We start from the raw sequence: 20,453 nt of genomic DNA, 5'->3' as shown, positions 1-20,453 counted from the left end.
TTCCTTACGGCTCCCGCTATGTCTGGGGAATAGAGAGAAACGGGTGCAAAGGCAAGTCCTGTCCTGAAAAGAACAGATTAAGGCTGCGGGAAGATCACAATTCCTGTCTCGTACGTGAGGTAATTAAACTTGCGTTACCTCAGTTTTATTTCCTTGTTTTCAGAAGCTGAAATATCAGAGAAGCTGAGATTTGGAAGAGCGCAAGTTAGCACTGGAAAGCTGCAAGTTAGCTATATTTTGGAGGAGTATTACATTAAACAATCTGGCAGGACTGTGAGAAACACGTACTGATATCTAGCGCTGTTGCCAATTGTATGGCGATGAAAGTTAAGGGAAGCACTAGCCAGAGAGAGGGATAAGTAAACACACAGCAGAAGATAGTCATCTTTTGAGGCAACTGGTGGAGATGGACATTTTGTCCTCAAAACACTTTGGAAACACCAAAACCTCATTCATGAGAGGAGACAAGAACTTGCTGAGCAACTTGGGACACCAGGGCATGACGATTTTCCAGCTCGTAAGTCAGCATGAACTTTTTTTGAGGAGGAAAAGTGGAAAGGTGCAGTAAGTGACCACAATCCATGGTGAGACTTCCTCGTGAGAAGTAAAAAGAACGAAAACATAATGTTAGGATAGGGGATTAAAATAATGGGCACATTTGTGAGAATCCGCCCGAGGGAAAATAGTTTAGAAAATTAAAAACTCCATAGTAACGGCCCGAAAGCTGTTAACCGGCATCTAATTAATCACAAACTGCAATGCCCACAACAAAACATTAAAAAGAATTACAGGCAGGACAAAAAGTAAAATATTCATGCAGCAACCGAGTTTACCCAGACCAAAACAAGAAAAAAAAAAAAGTAATAAAAAAGCACCATAGTGATGATACCTGAAGAGAAAAAAAAAAACGACAAAAAACCACCAAACTTTTGACAGAACTATGAGCTGCAAACTCACCCAATTTCCGCTGCTCTTGTTCTACTCCAGCCTTTAAATCTGCTCCTGCAGGTTCTGTGCCTGGTCACAAGGTCCCGCAGAGCTGCTGCAGCTGCGCGTTTCCTGAGCCTGGTGCTACACAGGGCTTTCACCACCCAAAGTCCTGCTAATCTGAACAGGGAGGAATCGGGACATTTTGAGAACAGCAACTTTTAAACAATTGTTAAGAAAAGGTCTCTCATCTTTCCCCAATTATAATAATAATAGAAACATTAGCTGCTTGTCTCAAGTTTAATTTGCCCATCAACAAGTTTGGTTTTAAGCCCGCCATAACTGTCCCGCATACTTAGACCTATCCTTACAGCAAAGTGTTCACTTGGACATGGTTCTCTGGGGTGTCCATTTGGGGCTCTTTTTGCTTCTTCCCCACACTTATAAAGTTAACGCCATATAATCACAAATTAAACTGCACAGGAAGAGAAGTCAACACACTGTAAATACTGAAATGACTCCACGTCCGACAGACCAAGCTCCGTCGAGGTTCACCTATGCAACGGGATCTCCTCCTGGTGCAGGCTGGAGAGCTGAGGAGTCAGATGGCCAGAGGAGAGCAGAAGAAAACAGAAGTTAGGCTGCTGGACAGTCTGGAGCAAGGCACCTGGAAATGTCAAAAGCAAACACAAAATAAAAGGCAAACCAGTTGCAACTGCTTTATGAGGAGATTTCTTTTTATTAAATAGAAGGTTGGAAGTCCTGAATCTTGAAAGACTCTTCAGAGTACACGAAGCTGGGCAAAGCAAAAATATCCCAAACCTCTACATTTTATTTAATATAAAATAAGCTTTGCAAAAAAACCAGATGGAGTCAACTGACACCTATGGAAATTGATTTTGCACATCCTCCTATGCTGTGTGTTTGTTTGAACACGAAATATATTCCAATGCAACGCAGAGTAGAGCGCTCATCTCAGATCTCAACATCCCAGAGCGAAAGACCAAAAACAACCCAAAAAACCAACCACCCCTTAAACATAAAAAAAATGAGAATCTAGGATTGTATGGCACTCACCAGGATCTCTTTATTGATAAAGTTGAAAGTTCATTCAGGGTCTTTTGCTCATTAAATTGGCATTTTAACACCGACGGGGTACAAGAGGAGGTATTTTAGATTCGTTGTTAGGATAACATCAGATACAGGCGCATGGAAGAAAAAACCATAGCTTTTCTTATCAAAACAGTTTTGATTACTTACAGAGTTGATATTGATCGCAATAATTCTACTCTGGAACTTACTACACTAACAGGTTCATTGAAAGCAACCTTCTATAATAAAAACTGTGACGATTTTGACCAGTATTTTCAATGTGAAAGTCAGCATTTTCACTTAAAAAACCCCACTGCTCTACTGTTTCAGTCTAACAGGTTGGTCTGAGGCAAAAAAAATATTGGCTGCATGATGAAGTATGAAAACCATACGGCTAACAGAACCACCAATCATCAGTCTGGAAATGTTTAAACCACCTCAGATCTTCCTGTTCAAGCGACACATGAAACTCCAAAACATACAATTAGGATAAGAAGAAAAAGGATAAGAAAAGGAAATCTGGAAATTGGTTTGAGGGATTAAAAAAAAATAAAAAAATCAAATGCTTCCTTTGAGTAGCTACAGAGTCTTAAACACAGTCTCCAACTCATAAACACAAAAGGAACACTGTTAACATGCAGAGAATTTAACTTCCATGTGCTGACCTGAAAATGTGATTAAAACCACCTGTGACCACAGGTGCACCAATTGCATATCTGGTTTGCATTTGTAATTTACCAAAAGACAGTAGTTCCTCTCAAGTTTTCAAAACAAAACTTCAAGGCCATTTGATATTGCCACTTCTAATTTTAGGAGAGATGTCTGAAAAACACTTCTTGGTCCTCTCTACTGCCTTCTAGAAAATAAGAGAGCCGGATAGAAACGTCCACACATAGAATCTCTCTGCAGACAACAACATCTCTCTGCATCTCAAAATACTTCTGCCTTCTGTATCTTGGGCAAGCAGAACATGGAAAGCTTGTTAGCAGATGACGTAACGGACAAGTCTTGAGCCACGAACTTCTCTCACTCTCTGGCAGTGGCGCAGGATATTGAGGATACTATGGAAGCGCTTATCCACTTTCAGTTGGGTGAACTCTTTGATATCGGCTTCCACAATAAAAAATTCACCTGGAAAACAAATAATGACTTTGCTGTAGAAACAGCTATGTTGTAGGATACACTTAACATTTCACAAGTAACAACGCAACCTCTTCTTAACAATTCCATACACTGATGAAAAACAATACAGTCAGCAGTAGGACAGCCTCACACCACCTCGGCAACTTCGTTCTATTTCCTAAATTTGTCACCAAAAAGAAGAATTACTGACCTTCCCATTAAGTTCAACTACCTTGCATTGTCCACAGGTTCCATTCAGCAAGCTCCAGCTGTTGACAGCTGTATCTACTAACATCAAACCATCCACGCTCCTCTATCAGGGTGTAAAGTCTGCAGCAGTCCAAAACACCACCCAGGGCCAGGTATGAGGTGTTCCACAGATGTGCCGAAAGACAGGGACAGTAGAAAGTCAACCGACAGCACACTTTGAAGAGCCTAACAGTAAAATGGTCCTTGAGGCCTTGCCCATAGACATTCTGCTCTTGGTGACATTCAAAGCACTGACGTGAGCAAAACCAAAGAGATGCTCAGGAGCTGCTTACAGATCATAGCACAGATTTACAAAGGCAGGCATCACGCCTCAGCATTTCAATCATGGAACACAGCTGAGTAGCAGCGTAATTTGAATCCCAACTAATTGCTTTGCAATGTCTGAAATAAGCTGTGGCCTGATGATGCCTGCCCAGGGCAGGGAGTTGGAAATAGATGATCTTTAAGGTCCCTTACAACTTAAGCCATTCTATGATTCTATGTTCTCTCAGCAGGCACTCAAGCTCTAGAATTGGCTGTTTGCAAATAAAAGGAAGGAGCCCTGCATACATCAGTCCACCATTCCCTTGACTGCCATCAGATCTGGAAAAAGAATAATTCTTTGTTAATTAAGAAAATGCAAGAAAAAGACTAACCACTTGGAACAGCACCCTCCCTCTGTCTCTCAAAGAAAATGGCATAGGAAGATCCTGCATCAGAGCTGGCAGCTCATCCCTTCTTGCAGTTGATTAACTACTTCTAAAAGGAAATTCTCATTACCAAGTGCTTGGAAGAAACCAGGGCCTTGACTGGAGTTAAAGCATTTAAAATGCCTCTAACAGAAGCCCAAGAGAAAGTCCCCACAAACAGGGAGACACAAGAAAGGAAGGAGTTATTCTAAGCACTCCATAGCTATATTCACCAGCTGTTATTTCATATTCAGTCTTTACACACTGCTCAGATAGGACATAATTACAGATCTAGTAAAATGACTGCACGTTTAATACTTCCTGTAACACGGCATAAGGTTTTAACCACGCATCTTCACAAAAACTCCAAGAATGAAAAGCAATCTGAAACCAGGAACGTGCTAATTAAGGTGTAGGAAAGAAATAACCAATTATCTTTAAGGAGAGTATATTCTTCTGTCGTATCATGCCTCCAAGTCTTATGAGAAAGAAGTCACAAGGCTCGGGGTATTCTAGCCTGGAAAAAGAGGATAGCATTATCCCTCCTCCTTTTACCCTTAAAGTAAGGTAAAGGGAGCATCACCTTAAATAAGATGGAGCATCTCCTCTTTCTATTAAATTATTGGAGAGTCCCTCCAGTTTAACCAAGGAGAATGTAGCTGATGCTAGTTGGAAAGCTGAAGATGCCAGGAAAGCTTTTATTTATTCATTAAACAAATACAACATAGCTTTACACAAGCAAATCTATGTTTTTCTGTAAACATTTCATCTTGAAATTTCATCTTCTGCATGATTCAACAGGACGCGCTCCACTCTGCAGGAGCACCCAAGGATATAATGGCCACTAGAACTGAGGTCCCAGAGTGCTGTTTACAAGCATAGTGTTCCCCAAAATACTGCTCAGCCAGAGCTGAAGAACAACAGACTGTGTTTTCTCACGGACTGGACCATTTTGAGAGTTGGCGACACAGATCTCTAATAGGAAGTAGAATCTTCCAGAGACAATAACTGTCAAAAGCTGGAGGTCTTCCCCCAAACGGGAGCTATACGGGAATTTCAGAGACTTTGCAACAATGCCAAATTTGCATACAGATGAGAAGTGGAAAGTTTGTTTACTAGGAGAAGAAAAAAACCTACATAACTGCTTAAAATATAACTACAGATGGATAGAGACCACTTGTAATTTCCAGTAACAGGGCAATATCCCTAAATGGTGTTGAGAACCCAGGGATAATCTGCATACCGGTTTCGCAGCCTGTTATATCTGGAGGAGCATTGGAATGTCTTGAATCTGTGCAGAATACGATTTCTTCTTACATTTGCCCAGAATTCAGGGCAGCAACGTTTAGCCTAGCAGGATACCGTTTACGAAGAAACCAGAGCTGGCTAAAGAGCGGTGGTTTGGTTGGAAACAGTAACTCCATGTACTAAATAACTGGCTGAACTAACAGAACCACCTCACTGGCTGGCAGGTTACCCTGATAAACCAGGCAGTGTCTTTTCTCATCTTGAAACCTGAGGAAGAGGTCAGCTGGCAATCAGCCCAGCCTTCAGAAACTGTGGGAATCCTAAGCAGAGAGACACTCGCAGCAGAAATCTGAGCAAACAAATCAATGCACGCACAACCTCATCCTGAAAAATGCAACGGATAAAGACATTTAATCATTTTGCGCAGGCCAGATAAGAACCTTCTGACAGCCTGCCAGACCTTTTCTCTAGAATTTCTAGATGATTAGTCACAACAAACACACACAAAACAAAACAAAATCTCTCTCACACACACACTCAGATGCTGAATGTTCTAGTTTCCTAACTGAACTTTCCAACCTAAACAAGAAAATAAAGACTCTCTCTCAGGTACTTGAAGAAATTAAAAGCCTCGATTTTTCAGACTTAAAAAAAAAAATACTTTCTGGCAGAAAATTATCTCTGACTAGTTGCAGCTTTCTCAAGTTGCTACTTCACTGCGACTAAGGCTGCCGCAGATCGCGGTGCAGACTAAGCAGCATTCCAGGCCTAAGTGCCTCTTTCTTCTCTATAGCCATGGGCTCAAACTCCTTACCATCATCCTGAGGACAGTAACAGTTAAAGCAAATGATACTGTAAATTAAAAACGATGAAGCAAGTATTTTAAGAAATCCCAAATTAATATGAGCCCTTGCTAGACTGAAGCAAAACTTGTCTAGAAAAAATGAAACTATCTGAGCCCAAATCAGAAGCCAGTCTAGCTGCATGCCTTTAGCATGCTTTTATTAAGTCCTTTACAACACTGACTTTCCTATTACATGTTTGTCCTCTAAGTCTCAAAATAAAAAAAACTGCCAGGCACGTCCATCATATCAGAATTCCTTCCCCACAGAAGAGACACATTTAGAATCTAGAAGTTAATGATGTTATCACCATACCATGAATATTGAGAGTCTTGATCAGCGGCAAACCCAAAGGAAGGAAGAAAAAGTTGTAGTTTGTCATAAGGTGACTCCTGAGTACCCAGGGAATGCTTAGGGCAGAAAGTTCTTACTTTCTGTCCAGGGCAAAAATTCAGATGCGGGTACCAAGGCATTGTCAGAAAAAGAGCTCTCTTTCTGTGAGATAGAGGAGTTTGCTCCACGGTTTATGTTGGAACTTGGAAACACCAGGGCATTCTAAGGACATTGCCAAGCTTGATACGTGCAGTACACCCCTCCAGGAATAATTACATAGCTGTTCTCAAAAGGAAAGGAATGTCAAAAAAGGAGATTTTAATATTAGAGATTTGCTGTGCCACATATCTTCGGAGAAAATAACCTGTAAGTACAACTTGCTTTTAAATTGAGAAAAAGACATTTTGGTGCATTTTCGCTCCCTCTGTGCTTTTAAGATGAGAAAACTTCTTAAGATTATCAGACAGCCCTGTCTCTTCCACAAAGCCACTGCGGCATAACTGATTACCCAGATCTCCCAACTTCAGAACAAATTTTTAATAGTTCATGTCCCTTCTAGCTTAAAAAACTGAAAACACAGTTTATCCAGTTCGGTTATCAAACCAGGAGTTTCCAAAACTTGTCGTGAATCCAAATTAAATCTTTGTGTGCTCTTAAAAGTTTTTTTGCTACAACATGCCATGTTAAGTGACATGTTTTCAGTGCAAACATATAAAAAGTAACCAAATGAGTTATGGGAAAACTCTTAAGTCAAAACAATAACCCTTGTTCCTAAACTATAGGGCTTTACCCAGAAGAGGTGATTGGGTTTTATACTGACTACCCAGTTCTGTATAGTAATAAGACATTTATATTCCTTATGGCCTAGAACATGATCTGGAAATTAATCTTATTTCTGTTCTCCTCCCCTTACATCAAAGGAGAACCAGAATTTCCATTGCTCCAGACTGTCAAAGCGTTGTTCACCCCACCTCGTATTGGACAGGAATTCTTGAGGGCCAAATCTGATTTAGGCTTGGCACCACATGCTGGCGCGGGAGGGAAAGCCCTGCTAAATCTAGATATATTTTTTCCGCCCTGTTCTCTGTCTGAGAATAAGCAGTAGTGGGTTTTCTGAAGTTTTTCATGACTGATGGTTTTAAACTCTCCCACAGGTTAAATCATTCCACCAGAGTGCCTGGATGGACCATTTTCTGAGAATAAGATGCTCCAAGTTACGCTATAACATGAAAAGCGCCTGCAGTCATCAGTCGTTCAATATTTTGTCCAGTATTTTTATACTTGTGCTGCAATATCCAAATGCCATGAGTTTGGTACTAGCAAATGTAGAAAAAACCCAAAAAACAAATACCTTTTGTATCCTTAGTTTCTTCTTCCAGGTACCTGTGGTAGAGATTTCTGACTGCTGCATTCATAGATTTCAAAGGCTGATGCAGGATCTTGTACTTACCCACCACAGCCTTGTTAATTTCTTGAACAACTGCATTAATCTGATCATATGTTAAACGGCCTTTCATATACCTACAAATAAAAATCAGTAACCAGAAAGTCACAAACAAAGTTCCGTGTTTATTTTTCTCTTTCATCAGCCTTAATTGAACATGTTATTCCTAGTTAGAAGCAGTTTCTTCTGCTTTGTGTTAATGAATAAATGCAGTAGTTGATTTTGTTCATTTCCTTGACTGTTTAATAATGTTGAAAAGCCAGAAAGATGAAACATTAGAAAGCTAAATTAAGAAGTAAAAACTACGAAGTGCTTAAGCTAAGAAGCTTTTCAAAACTGAGTAAAGGTTGCTTTCATAGCATACCATTTAACTACAAACGCAAAAAATCAAGCAACTTTGCAGAAAACATAACACGAGCCAAAACTGAAATCAAATGTTTCTGCCTGAGTGCAATTTAGATTTATATTATAATCATAAATAACCTGTGTTTGATCTTACGGCGATTCCTTTGGGTTTTTTTTGAAGAAATACTAGTTTTGTGTTATTTTCTATATTTTATTGTGCAGCCTACCGAGCTATACAGACACAGCTCTGCACTACCAACATCTGCTTCTGAACTTTCAGAGCATTTCATGAAACTAGTACTGAAATAATAAGATCTGTTGATAACAGCCTGGAGGTACAGGAAGCACAGAAAATAAAAACAAAGTGATGTGGAAATATTAGAACACTGGAATATTTACAAGTAAGGCTATTCAGCATTTATGGATGTAAAGGCACACATTCAAGGAAAAGGAAACATGCTACAAACTGAGAAGCCATTATATAAAAATGAAATTTGAAGTTCATATGACAAGCATTAATTTAAATACAAAACAAAACCCCAGAAAACACTGCAGGAAAAGCCAGGGCAACCTTGCAAGTTGAATTAACCCATGATGCCCATTCATTGATTGCCCAAGTTGAATTAACCCATGATGCTACAACAAACCAAACCTGGCTCTTTGCGTTTCATTCAGTATCAGTTTGGAGATGTGTGGAATGAGAAAAGTGTTACAACTCATTTTAAGAATGAATGGGGTTCTTTAGGTCAGGACATCAGGAAGCTAAAAGCTGTAGGACAATAAGACTGAAAAGATCGATGAACAGGAAATTCTTCCCTCATTTTAATCTGAATGAAAAACCTCAATCTTTGGAAAGCATACAAAGAATTTAAAGCACAAGCAGCTAATCAATTACAAATTCAATATTCCAAACCAGAACGTGGGCAGGCATTCTACAATTGCCAACTAAAAATAAGTGCTTGCTGTAGATTTTAATAATAGCCAGTCCCTGCCAGGGAGACAGGTCTGCATGGGGTGTGTAAAAACTCCTGAAATCAAAGCAATTGCTCTAATTTCAGACTGAATTGCTACTAAGTTATTTGTAGCCAGTTTTCAACTTCATTGATATTTTGATTAATCCAGATTCAAAGCTGGAGGTGCAGCCTTTTTTATAAAAACACGCTACTTGGCACACATAACATCTTTTCAAATAAAAGCAGCACTACCACCCCTGAAATGCAGTTGTACTCGGTGAATAACACAGCCTATAACCGCAGAAGGGCTTTGTCTATACATTAACTGCTCTTTATTGCTCCACCTGCATCCCTTAGCGTGTTTATAAAGTCACAGGGGAATGCGCAGAGCTATGAAGATTAAGGCCAGAGGTACAAGATACCTATATTTAAGTTCCTATGCTCCCACTATCAATAGAGATACAGTGGATACACTTAATAAAAGCAAGCAACCACCTCAGCTCATCCCGATGCAGAAACAGAGAAGCAGGATTCAGTTGCTGAAACCACAGAACCGAGCGGTTTTTGAGCGGCCCTCAGGCATCCAAGATGCTCCCAGGGGGCTAGCAGATGTGCAGGAGGGTTACAGAAAATTCAGGAACTGAAGATCTGGCAGTACAGGCTAAAGCATCTCCAGTGGCACCAGACAGTTCTGCATTACAGCTGAGCAGCCAAGATGTTTTCAGGTTTCACTGACTGTACTGACTAGACGTTCAACAAGAGCGGTGGCACTCAGGGAGAGTGGGGACACCTGTGTCACAGACGCCTTAAGCTGAAACTGCAGTCTATCAAAAGCAACTAGAATTTTTCTTCTGTGCGTAACTGTAAGGATCATAAAAACTCCAGCTGTTCCACAGTCTTCTCATGTTTCTATCCAGCCATGGCTTGCAAACCCATAAATACTGACATTTATTTCAGTCCATATATACGCTAATATAAAAATACAAAGTCAAGGGTTCCAAATTCATCCATTTAATTTAGATTTTAAATAACTTTAAGATCTGCTTCACTACACCAAAAGGAAAAACATTCAGAACTCTTTAAAAAAAAAAAAATAAAAAATTGAGAGACCCAATTTCTTTTTTTGATCCACAGAAGCCCTTTTCAGAACATTTTTTCCATAGGTACAAAAACCAAAGCACAGTGCTATGTTCTTCAAAGAAAACAGCAACATCAATATATCACATATATGCCACCGGAAAAGAGATAAATCTCCTAATAGTCAACCCTGCTCCCTCAAAATGCTTAGGCTACAAGAAACATATTCCCCCAACTTACCATCTTCTGAGACTTCTGAGTTATAACGAATGTGCAGATTCTAAAAATACCTTAAGCGGTAAGAATTTTAGAGACAGAATAAAGCAAGCATTTTCCTTTGCCTTGAATTCAAAGTTAACGGAGACATTTACTGCGCCACTTCCTTTTACCTCCTCCAAAAAGTGTCTTTCTGCAGCAGATTCGAAGGCTAAGATAATTTGCAGGTTTCTCACTGTGCGAGAATATTCTATTTGATCAAGGTGCTCCATATCTGCACCTTAACACAGCACGTAGCTTTCTTAAATACCTGCTGCAGAGCTCTAAAAATAGGAAGTGACTGAAGACTGTGTATCCCTTTTAGTGCCCTAATGATGTTAGGGATAGATTCTCCTTAGCTTTCAGCACAAAGGGGGTGAAAACCACAGACATTTTTTTCCTGTTAAACTCTACCAAAGCTGTGGAAGGAAGGGAGAGAGGACTGAGACTCTCGGCAGATGCGAACCCTGTGATACCCAGCTGGTATGGGAATTACAGACATATGTGATGCATACGCACAATTGTGCTTTATTAAGTCCCTCAGATGGGCTTAGCACAGGCAGAGCCCTGTGCTAGCACAGCCACGCGGCTCAAGGACCAGAGCTGCATAAAAACACACTAATCCCTTATTACTATCGCCAGCAGGTATAAAGAGATCCCACATCAAAACCGGCACTGACCTGCAGGACTGGGATATGAAACTAATTCTCATTCTTCTAGGAGAACATGGTAGATGTGAGAAAATTTGGGCCACAAACATTTGCTGCTCAGATTTGATTAAATAGCAAGTGGAATTGCAATCTTAGCTGACTTCCCCAATCTGGTATTACAATACCGCCAGGCAACAGGAAAAAATATTGGTAGATTAATAGATCTGTTTAAATTCATGTAAATCTCCCTCCAAAGAACAAACATGCTTTCCCCACCTGAATAAAAATATTTCTATAGTCTCACAAGCACAGTTTAAGATGCAACCTTCCTATGAACCAGCGATGAATATAAGAGTATTCAGCTGGTCTCTGTCCCCATTCTCCCCCCTGCAAACAGCAGTGGAAAACCTTCTGCTTTCAAGGATAATGAAACAACTTCCAGAGGTTATCAGGGAAAAAATCACTACTTTAACTGAAGGTTAAAATAACATTTGGCTGGAATGGTCTATGTCTACTTCTCTTGCCTTAGCAGATATAAAGACCAAAAATTCCCATGTTCCAGCTTTTACCTTTCCAAAATTTTATCAGGAGAGAAGTACCTAAGGGAGCAAATCCACCAAATACTAGAGGTGATCTGCAGAATAAAGATACCAGGTGCATGCACTTTTAAGAAGTAACCAAGAGAGTCCTTTATTATTAGCTCAACATTCAGGCTCCTTCATTTTTTTGGATGGAGCAATTTGGTGGGAAGAAATGGATGCTGCTCACATGGAAATTTTGAAAGCTATAGGAAAGACGATTTGAAAGCCCCAAGTAAAACTAAAACAAAAATAAAATTCCTATTGAAACAAGTGTTGTCAGGGAACACACTGAATCTAGAGTCGAGATAACAATTTAGCATTAGGCATCAACAGAATTTTCTCATTTTTGCAGAAATATTTGTCATTGTCCCCAAGATGTCATTTAAGAAAAGTTATTCCTACCTGACAGACTTCAGACAAGAATATGTATTAATCAGGTCCTGGTGGCAGGGAAAAAAACCCCACAGCTTTCTATTCCAGAAATTTGGGATATTTCAGTGGGAGGTGTTTTTGCTTTTCACAAGTTTCTTTTCCCATCTCAAACCAAATTGATAAGTCAAGACTTGAAGTTTTCAGAAACCAATAGTTGGGTCAAATAAAACCAGCATTTAAAATTATTTTTCTTTTTATGTGCAACAATTCCTCTTATCTTATGAGATGATGGCTCTTTTTTTCTTTTTAAACGTCAGTTCTCAAAAGAAGAGGAGAAACCACCTATTAACTAATATATTTTTGTTCATACAATTAAAGCAGTTTTTGAGATAAGAGGTTTGGGTTTTAACTGATTAGTTCTGATCTTCCCAACATATACATAAAAAAAGAACCTAATTAGCTCTATTAATTTAATTTTCAGGTTTGCCGGCATTGCATACAAACTATTTGAAGCTATCATCATGATGTTTCATCCTGTGGAACGTTTAAAATTTCAAACCATCTCTGTCAGTCTCAGTTCTGCAAGAGCTCACTTTCCCAAACCTACGTTTGCCACCCAAATTGGCATGACAAGGTCTAAGAAAAGCCGTGCTTACTTACGCAGGAACACTTTCAAATTCTTCTGCGGTTATTAAGGGTGCTTCTTTAATAAGTCTTGGCTCTTTTGTAGGTTTCTTTGCACGTTCGGGTTCTACAACTTTTGTTTGCTCTTCACATTTCACAGTTAGGCCAGTGATGCTGTAAAATGAATGAATATTAAGTGTATAAATAGCAGATAAGTAGTAAGGAGAATACCATTACATTATTAAGTCCGCTTACTCACAGACCTAAGATCCAACCCATCTGTTAGGCTGGATGAACACAATTCACCATCTTGCCTGAAAGAAAAATAAATAAAGCAAGCCTACTCCATTTCAAATTGCATACTTCAGCTGACTTCATTATAGCTCTTCATTTCTCCGCTAGAGAGGCTGCTAGCAGGTGAATTGGAAGCAGTCCAAATGCAGCTCACAGAGCAGTTAAGAATTCAATGTACCATTACATTTCACAGAACATGAGGCCTTGCTTTTTATCAGATGAACCAGAGCACAGAGCTGCAGCCTAACACGCAGATTTGAAATACTTCACAGCTCTTTGAAATAAGTTCAAATCTTGGGAAGCCTGACTCATCCATTAATCTTTTGAAGCAAAGAAATTCAACACCATCCAGCAGGCTGGGATTTTTTTTTTTTATTTTTTTTTTAGGCAAGATCCCAAAAGCTGAGGAATTTCCTGCTTTGAGTGATTATTAAAGAATTATTTTTATAAATTCACCCTTAGTCCAAACCCTCAGCTTAGAGCCTCAAACACCAAGTTATTTGCCAGCCACCCACCTAGCTGTTCTCCTACTCATCGGTATGAGGATGGCAAAGAGGACACATTTGGCCAAATTCACTGTCATCTGAGTACAAGGACATTACTGGGCTGAGATGCACAAGGGAAATAACTAAAGCCATACCAAGCTGACCTGTCACAAAGAACTGATCCTCTACTTTGATCTAACCTTCCCACAAGAAGAGATCCTTGTTTGATGTGGGACCCTACAGTCAGCGAACAGCACAGCATGCCTCTGTTGACCCGAAGGCTGGGGTTTGATGTGTCACTTGATGTGACACCCCTAAACCCACTGTCCCACTTCCCAGGGAAGACAACTGCAGTAGGGAGGACAGCTAGTGCCACCTGCTGGGCTCCCAAACCGTCTGGTCCCTGACACAGTGACACAGCAAGAGGGGAAGCTCTGCTCTGTGCCATGTCACAATGCAGAGCCCTTGGACACCGACAGTTAAACTAATTCAGATGTAAACATCTGAAAAACAAGGTGAGGTCCTACACAACGTGAATCCTGGCACCCTGGAGCTAACACTAGGGGCAGGGAATGTCAGCAAGGAAGAGGGAAAGGAAAGGGTGGGGATTTTTGGTGGTGTTGGAGGTGGGTTTGGAATAGAAGGATAAACACAAGGACTGAGGGAAGTGAGAATTCACATTTGAAAACTTCACTCCTCCTGTACATCTCCTGCCATCCTCCTCACTGCAAAAAAACTCTTATCTTTTCTAGATCATTCCCCACCCGCAGGTACTTCTGCTTTGTGTTCCTACCCGCTACCTTGCCTGTTCATGCTGCAGTGAGGTGGTACACGTACAGCTCGCTGCTGACCTGCACCACGAAGAGAAAGAACAGATGCTTGTATTCAAAATCTCACTTTGGTGTACCAAGAAACTGCTCTCTCAATAAACACCTGGAATACAAAGGGCTTAAGATACACTGAACTTGCTTTTTATTTCAGCGAGATTCCTCCAGTAAATAAGAACATCAAAATCAAGAACACGGGAGAGAAGCAATACCTAAAGCCATGAATTGTTCGATTTGTCTGTGTGTCATTTTCATTCTTTCTGAGCTTTTCCGTCTCACCAGTGTTCGAGCGCTCAGTCTGCCTTCTGCGTTACTTATCTCATGATACTCACTCAACAGACAATTAGTACTCAGCTCCCCAAACATTTTGGGATGTAGAGGAACAGAAGTGGAGATCAATGGAGGAAGGCTGGGGGAAGAGGACTGAAGACCTATTTACAGTGGTAGAGATGGATTCTGACCAATTACAGTCTGTTCTGTCTTGCACTTGCTTGACCCTCCACCACACAACACAGTGAACGTCAAGAAGCGACAACATGGGGACAAAGGAGAAAGGGTGTTCTGACAAATGGCATTAACATATAATGTATTATTTCCCAGGAAAAACCAACGGCACAAACTGACACTGACAGAATAGCAATTATAAACTGGCAGAGCGTGATCTGTAGAAAATCCTTAGAAAAACTTGCTTATTTTTTACACGTGTTGTTCTCTCTAGAAAGGGAAGGAGCAGCTAAAGCCAAATCACAATTAACTTCTTGATCAAAAGGAGGACAAGATTGGAAGGGAAACCAACATCCTAAAGAATCTTTTTGATATCAGAGGTGACACAATTGCTAAACAAGCCTCATTTGCATCTAAACAATTCCCAGTAGCTAACGTAAACTTAAGACAAAGGTTTTTCCTAAACTAAGAAAATAAGTTACAAAAGGAAGGCAGAACCCCAGCGATAATTTCTGAAGAATCTCCATTCTTTCACATACACAAAAATTTCTGCAACATCGAAATTGAAAAGGAACAAGAAATCTCTAGATACATTTTAGGAGGCTGTTTCTTAAACTAAGGGTTCACATCTGAACAGTAGCATTCAGAAAAAAAAGATCTTCTGCACAAGTCATCTCTCTACCAGCTAAGACTAGTCCAACTTTCAATACAAGCAGTACCCACACAGATGAGAATATTGCTATGCACGATCTAAAATTACAGTTCATTTTTCTCTTCTGTAACCCTGTTTCCACTTCCTTAACATTTTCTTTTGCTGGAATACGCCTGTAATGTTTTCAGCCTGGGGCTTGTGTGGTATTAGGAGCGAGACCAGGTAAAGCTGATAAGATTCAGGGCACATATTGGAAGCACTGAATTCAAATAGACTGATGCATTGCCTTCAGACAAGCTACAAGGGTGGAAACAAGGGCTGGGATCTCCAGACTCTAGAGGAGACCCCCACCCGGCACACAATAACATAAAAAGCAACTCCAACAGGCCAGAGAAAGAGCTGACCACTCTGAGAAACCTAGTCAGAGTTATAATGTCTGCGAAACCTTCTGAATAATAGCTATCATTTCACATACTTGTGTCTTATTCTCTTACTTGAGCTACTTTATTCTGAACAGCTTCTCAGGACTGCCCTCTCAAAGGCCGGTGGATGTCACTGATAGCTAAAATAAATGCCAGGCTGCCGCAGGGAAAGAAGAATAAAAATACCACCACCATAATTCAAATCCCCACTGAAAGATGACCGAGTTAAAGGATTTTTATTTTTTTTTTAGTTATATTTGAAAGGGCAGTGTTGAACTTCAGTTCTAGTGACCCAGCATTTGGCTCACTAACCCACCCCTTCAACCCCTAGGCGCTGCAACTATTAGATCAATGTGTTTGCAATTCTAAAGCCAGGGATGCTCAGATTTATCAAAGAACTAGCATTCTACTTTAATGTCACATCTGCCACTGGAAGCTTCTATCTGAACAACTTGGGATTTTACAGGTTTTACCTGAGGGATTTGTTCGGGTGCTAGTACAAGTCTAGTAGTGAACAGTCAAGAGCAAACTCCAGAATCAATTCATGTAACAACCTTTGTGCCCAAAAGTTCACAGTTAATATACAGTAAAAAGAGTAGAGCTGTACAGTGCTGGACACTGCGAGGAGCAGCCCCACACCCCCATACTCATGTACCACGTACCAGCTCTGAGTTGGTTTAGGCAGATGGGGAGGAATGTTTTCACGGAGGTGCTGTGCTTCATTTTGATCTCTCTCAGCAGACTTCTGGAGCTCCTGAAATTAACATTAGACTTCATCAGAAATCTGAAACTTAATGCCGAGCAAGCAAAATTAGTTTGCTCTTAGGGCAATGTTAAAATAATTTTTTAACTTAAGAAGTGCTGTTTGGTCTCTCCCCATCATCTTACCTCTTTACCCCCTCATTTCCCCAAGAGCAACTAGCAAAGCTCAGGAAAACAAAGCTGAGAGTGAGAATATAACCTTGTCTGTCTTTACCCTTAAAGTGTCAAGAGAAATTTGAGCAGGCAAGAAGTAAATTTGTAACAATATACCCTAGCAGGTCTCCGAGCTGGTGATGAAGAGATACTACAGGAAACTCATCTACATTCCCCAAACAACATTTTCACAAAAGACTTGATACATGAAGGCACTGCAAACACAGACTAAAACAAGAAATAAATATTCTAATTAAATCGTTTTCATAGCTATTGCGAGGATGTAAAAATAGAACTGCTCTTTAGATCACAGTATCTATTATGATAAAGACATGCTTTCAATATATAAACCCTGAAAAATACTTTTTTAATGTTCACTATGCTGGAGAGACGCTTACTAAACCATCAGAAAGCCTATTCCGAGTCCCAGTTTAACTTTGTAAGCACATGCATCCAAACATGTCACTTCGAATCTAGAAAAGAACAACTATGCAATTATCAAAGATTCCTTTGAATCTTTCAGTATTTTATGAACGGAGGGAAAAAAAAAAGATTACTTTTAGCAAATTCTTCAGTTTTTCTTGCTGTTGAACTTCCGCTTCCATTTTATTCAGGAGATCATGCAAGAGAACCATCTCCTGTCCTATTTTACAGAGCATAGATTTGAGAGATGGTTCTTGACCTGTCGAAGAGAGAACGTTAGGCCAAAAAGCCTCCAACACAAAACCAAAATCCAGTTTCCCTCCCCTCCACGAGGAGCGATTATCTGCTAACTCTATGGTCCCCAGCCACCACATCTTCCCAGGAGAAGCAGCAACATTTGCTGGTCAAACAGTCAATCTCCTACTCCACAGAGCCAACAGAATTCAAAGCTACTGAGGGAATAAAGGTCCCTCTCCACCAGGAGGTTGGAAGGTGCTAAGCTGTACCCACTACCACGGCAGGTTGCAGGTAGAGGACACAGCTTTTAAATGCAGCCTGGCTTTCACAACTCAGCACCCTGTTCTACTTCACGATCTCCCTCTGTTTAGGGTTATAGTTCTTCTTCAAACAGGAGGTGAGCCTAGATGACCAGATGACCCTCCCAACCAACATTTCTATGATCCTGGGTAACCTCTATTTGTGCCTAGCAAAGGGCAACAGATTAATCTAAAACATTCAGATCAAATTCAGTACCTCAGTTTAAATAAGTTTGTAAGCATGCAGTGGGTAACACCACAGCCAGGCACTCCTGGAGCACTAGGACAAGACACCCGTATAAAACTCCCATCTATGCCTTCGCACATTTTTTTAATTAGGGTTAACATATTCACCAAGATATTTTTTCTTCTCCCATCTGGGGCTTTCCCCACCAAATGTATAGAATATAGGGTGCATTAACCCCACAGACTCCAAGTCCCTCAGACGGGCATACTCTCACTTAGCTCACGTTCTCTGCTTGGCATCTGGATCCCTGATAACACTCCCATTTTTACCACCCTTGCTCACAGTCTTGGTTATTTGTTAAATTTTTGTTCTCTATATGTTACTTGATTTCCACTTTCTGTTCCATTCCTTGTCTAATTAGAGCATTCCCATTTTCTGCAAGCAGGTGCAAGCCGAAACCTGCTCTCAATTTCTTTTACCTATGTTTCTTAATTGAAGAGTCTTTTTAATAGTTGAAATCTTCATGTTGATGTGAAAGCATAAATCTTCCAGGTCTGAGGACGCCATATTCCTCTATTATCATACTGAGGGGAAATAAAAAAAGAATGCAGTAATTTAAGACTGACCTAAGTTGCAAACACTGAGCACACAAGCAGCATTTTAAAAAGGACCCCGATCTGTTAAAGAAGCAAAGAGAACTTAAATGAAGCAGTGAAGTTATTACCTTCTATTTTACTAAACTGGAAACAGAAGAGGAAGCACAAAATTACTGACACCAGACAAAATAAAGCAGTTTCCCTGAATTCTGGAGATCAGTGCAATGTAATATCAGTGCAACGATTCGTCATGAAACTGCGTAAGTATTACATTAAGGCGTTCACTACTAAAGGAGTTGGAAGTTTACTGCAATAAACAAGAAGTATCTGGTTTATATAAAGCAGTGCTATAAGGTGCTCTCAGGGAGATTACGTCAGGTGATCAACATTTAAAGAGGTGGGTTTGGGTTTGTTTGGGTTTTTTAAGTAATTAAACAAAAGAAAACGCACACTCGCTTGCTAGCAGCGTACGGAGGCACAAAAAGTAGCATTATATACCAGTTACTCTTGTGCAAGTATACCTATTAACTCTATTAGAGAAAATAATTGATGAAAAAGCGTTGCTGAAATGCGTCTTCCCCCGCCACAGCGTAACAAACCTCCATTTAACGCTAACGCCCGGCCGCCCTTGTGCCTGCAGCGCTCACACGGCTCCCTCTGGCGGCTCCCTCACACCCGAAAACCAAGCTTTTCTCTTAAAAATACTATGAACCCGCAGGCTTGCTAAATCAGTCAGTAGAGACGTGCCGGTTTCCACACACCTTCCGCACCTCAGGAGAAACCGTTACGACCCGCCGCAACCCCCGCCCTCCATTTTGCCTCACGCCCTGCCCCGACACCCGCCTTCCCTCCCCCAGCCGTCCCGCTCTCACCGCGGCGGCGGCCGCAGACGGTTCCCCTCGGGGCGGTGAGGAGGAAAGCGGCGGGGGGGAGGTCTCCGGACACGAGAAGGGATCACCGGGGAAAGTGGCGAATGTACCCACCGTCCCTGGGCGGCAGCACCCGTTCGAACCCGCCGCCCTTTGCCAGGAGGCGGCACCGCGCATGCGCCGGAGGCGGCGCGCGGGGAAGGCGGGAAGCGCTGAGGGGACGGGCCCGGCTCCCTCAGGAACCGGGGCTTCTCCCGACCGAAAAGCAGCCCCGCAGCCGTCGTTAATTGGTTACATACATTAAGTTTATCGCGGCATCCAACGGAAGACAAAGCCCTCGGTATAAAGTAAATCACTTTTCAACATATACATACTCCTCCTGTAAGAAAGGCAGGTATTGTTTTTGCACGGGAGAAAAGCCGTTTTCCATCAGAAGTGATATGATTAGGGAATGACTAGACAAAGAGGCCCCAGCCATGGCTTGTATAACGGCTCATATCGCACAGACAAAAGGACAAACTGGTTCACACCAGATTAGTGGTTAGAAGGGTTGTCAATAGACATGAGAACCTGCGTTGTAACCCTTTAATAATTACTGTAACAGGAGCTGATTGGTTAATGAACCAAATTTACAGATTAAGAGCGGATGTTAGTGGACGAGACCCTGTGGGTGGATTCAAGATGGTAGTGTGGAAGCAAAAACAAAACTATAGTAAGGAAGGAGGTGGGACCACTGATCTTCCTACAGTGGAAAAATGGAGGCCACGCAATGACCCAAAGGTAGTAACAAGCAAAGAAGTTGAGGATTTGAAGCAAACTTTTGAAATAGAAACAGGTTATGGGGACACAAATGCCGGGGTAGAATGGGTTAAGTATATGGAATGAAGTTTGAACCAGAATAACTGCTATGCTTGTGCCTCAGGAAGACCCACAGCACAAATTGTCCCCTTCCCATTAGGATGGGGTAAAGACTCACCAGGGATGTATTTTACCTTTAATT

At 41.0% G+C, this 20,453-nt stretch overlaps 1 protein-coding gene across 1 annotated transcript; it reads right to left on the bottom strand.

Moving 5' to 3' along the window:
• Positions 1-2,446: 2,446 nt before the first annotated feature.
• On the bottom strand, positions 2,447-19,596 carry LOC128902586 (spindle and kinetochore-associated protein 1-like). The gene is made up of 7 exons (XM_054185860.1): positions 19,457-19,596; positions 18,468-18,572; positions 17,400-17,524; positions 16,590-16,681; positions 12,840-12,977; positions 7,854-8,023; positions 2,447-3,150 (listed from the first exon to the last, which is right to left on the bottom strand). Exons 2-7 carry the CDS (start codon positions 18,553-18,555, stop codon positions 3,002-3,004), a joined length of 762 nt encoding a protein of 253 aa, XP_054041835.1. The 5' UTR covers positions 18,556-18,572; positions 19,457-19,596; the 3' UTR covers positions 2,447-3,001.
• Positions 19,597-20,453: the final 857 nt, after the last annotated feature.

Source organism: Rissa tridactyla, chromosome Z, assembly GCF_028500815.1.
Source record: "Rissa tridactyla isolate bRisTri1 chromosome Z, bRisTri1.patW.cur.20221130, whole genome shotgun sequence".
Classification (NCBI taxonomy): Eukaryota; Metazoa; Chordata; class Aves; order Charadriiformes; family Laridae; genus Rissa; species Rissa tridactyla.
Note: the sequence above shows the minus strand (reverse complement) of the source record. Positions and strands in the feature narration are given on the sequence as shown.

Bases quoted from the DNA above. Each gene is read 5' to 3' on its own strand.
- LOC128902586 (XM_054185860.1), bottom strand. From the start codon at position 18,555: ATGGCGTCCTCAGACCTGGAAGATTTATGCTTTCACATCAACATGAAG. The intron at 17,525-18,467 runs GTAAAAGAAATT...TCTCTTCGACAG, and splicing joins TCTTCAATTAAGAAACATAG to GTCAAGAACCATCTCTCAAA. The intron at 3,151-7,853 runs GTATTTGTTTTT...TTTGTTTTCCAG, and splicing joins AGAAACTAAGGATACAAAAG to GTGAATTTTTTATTGTGGAA.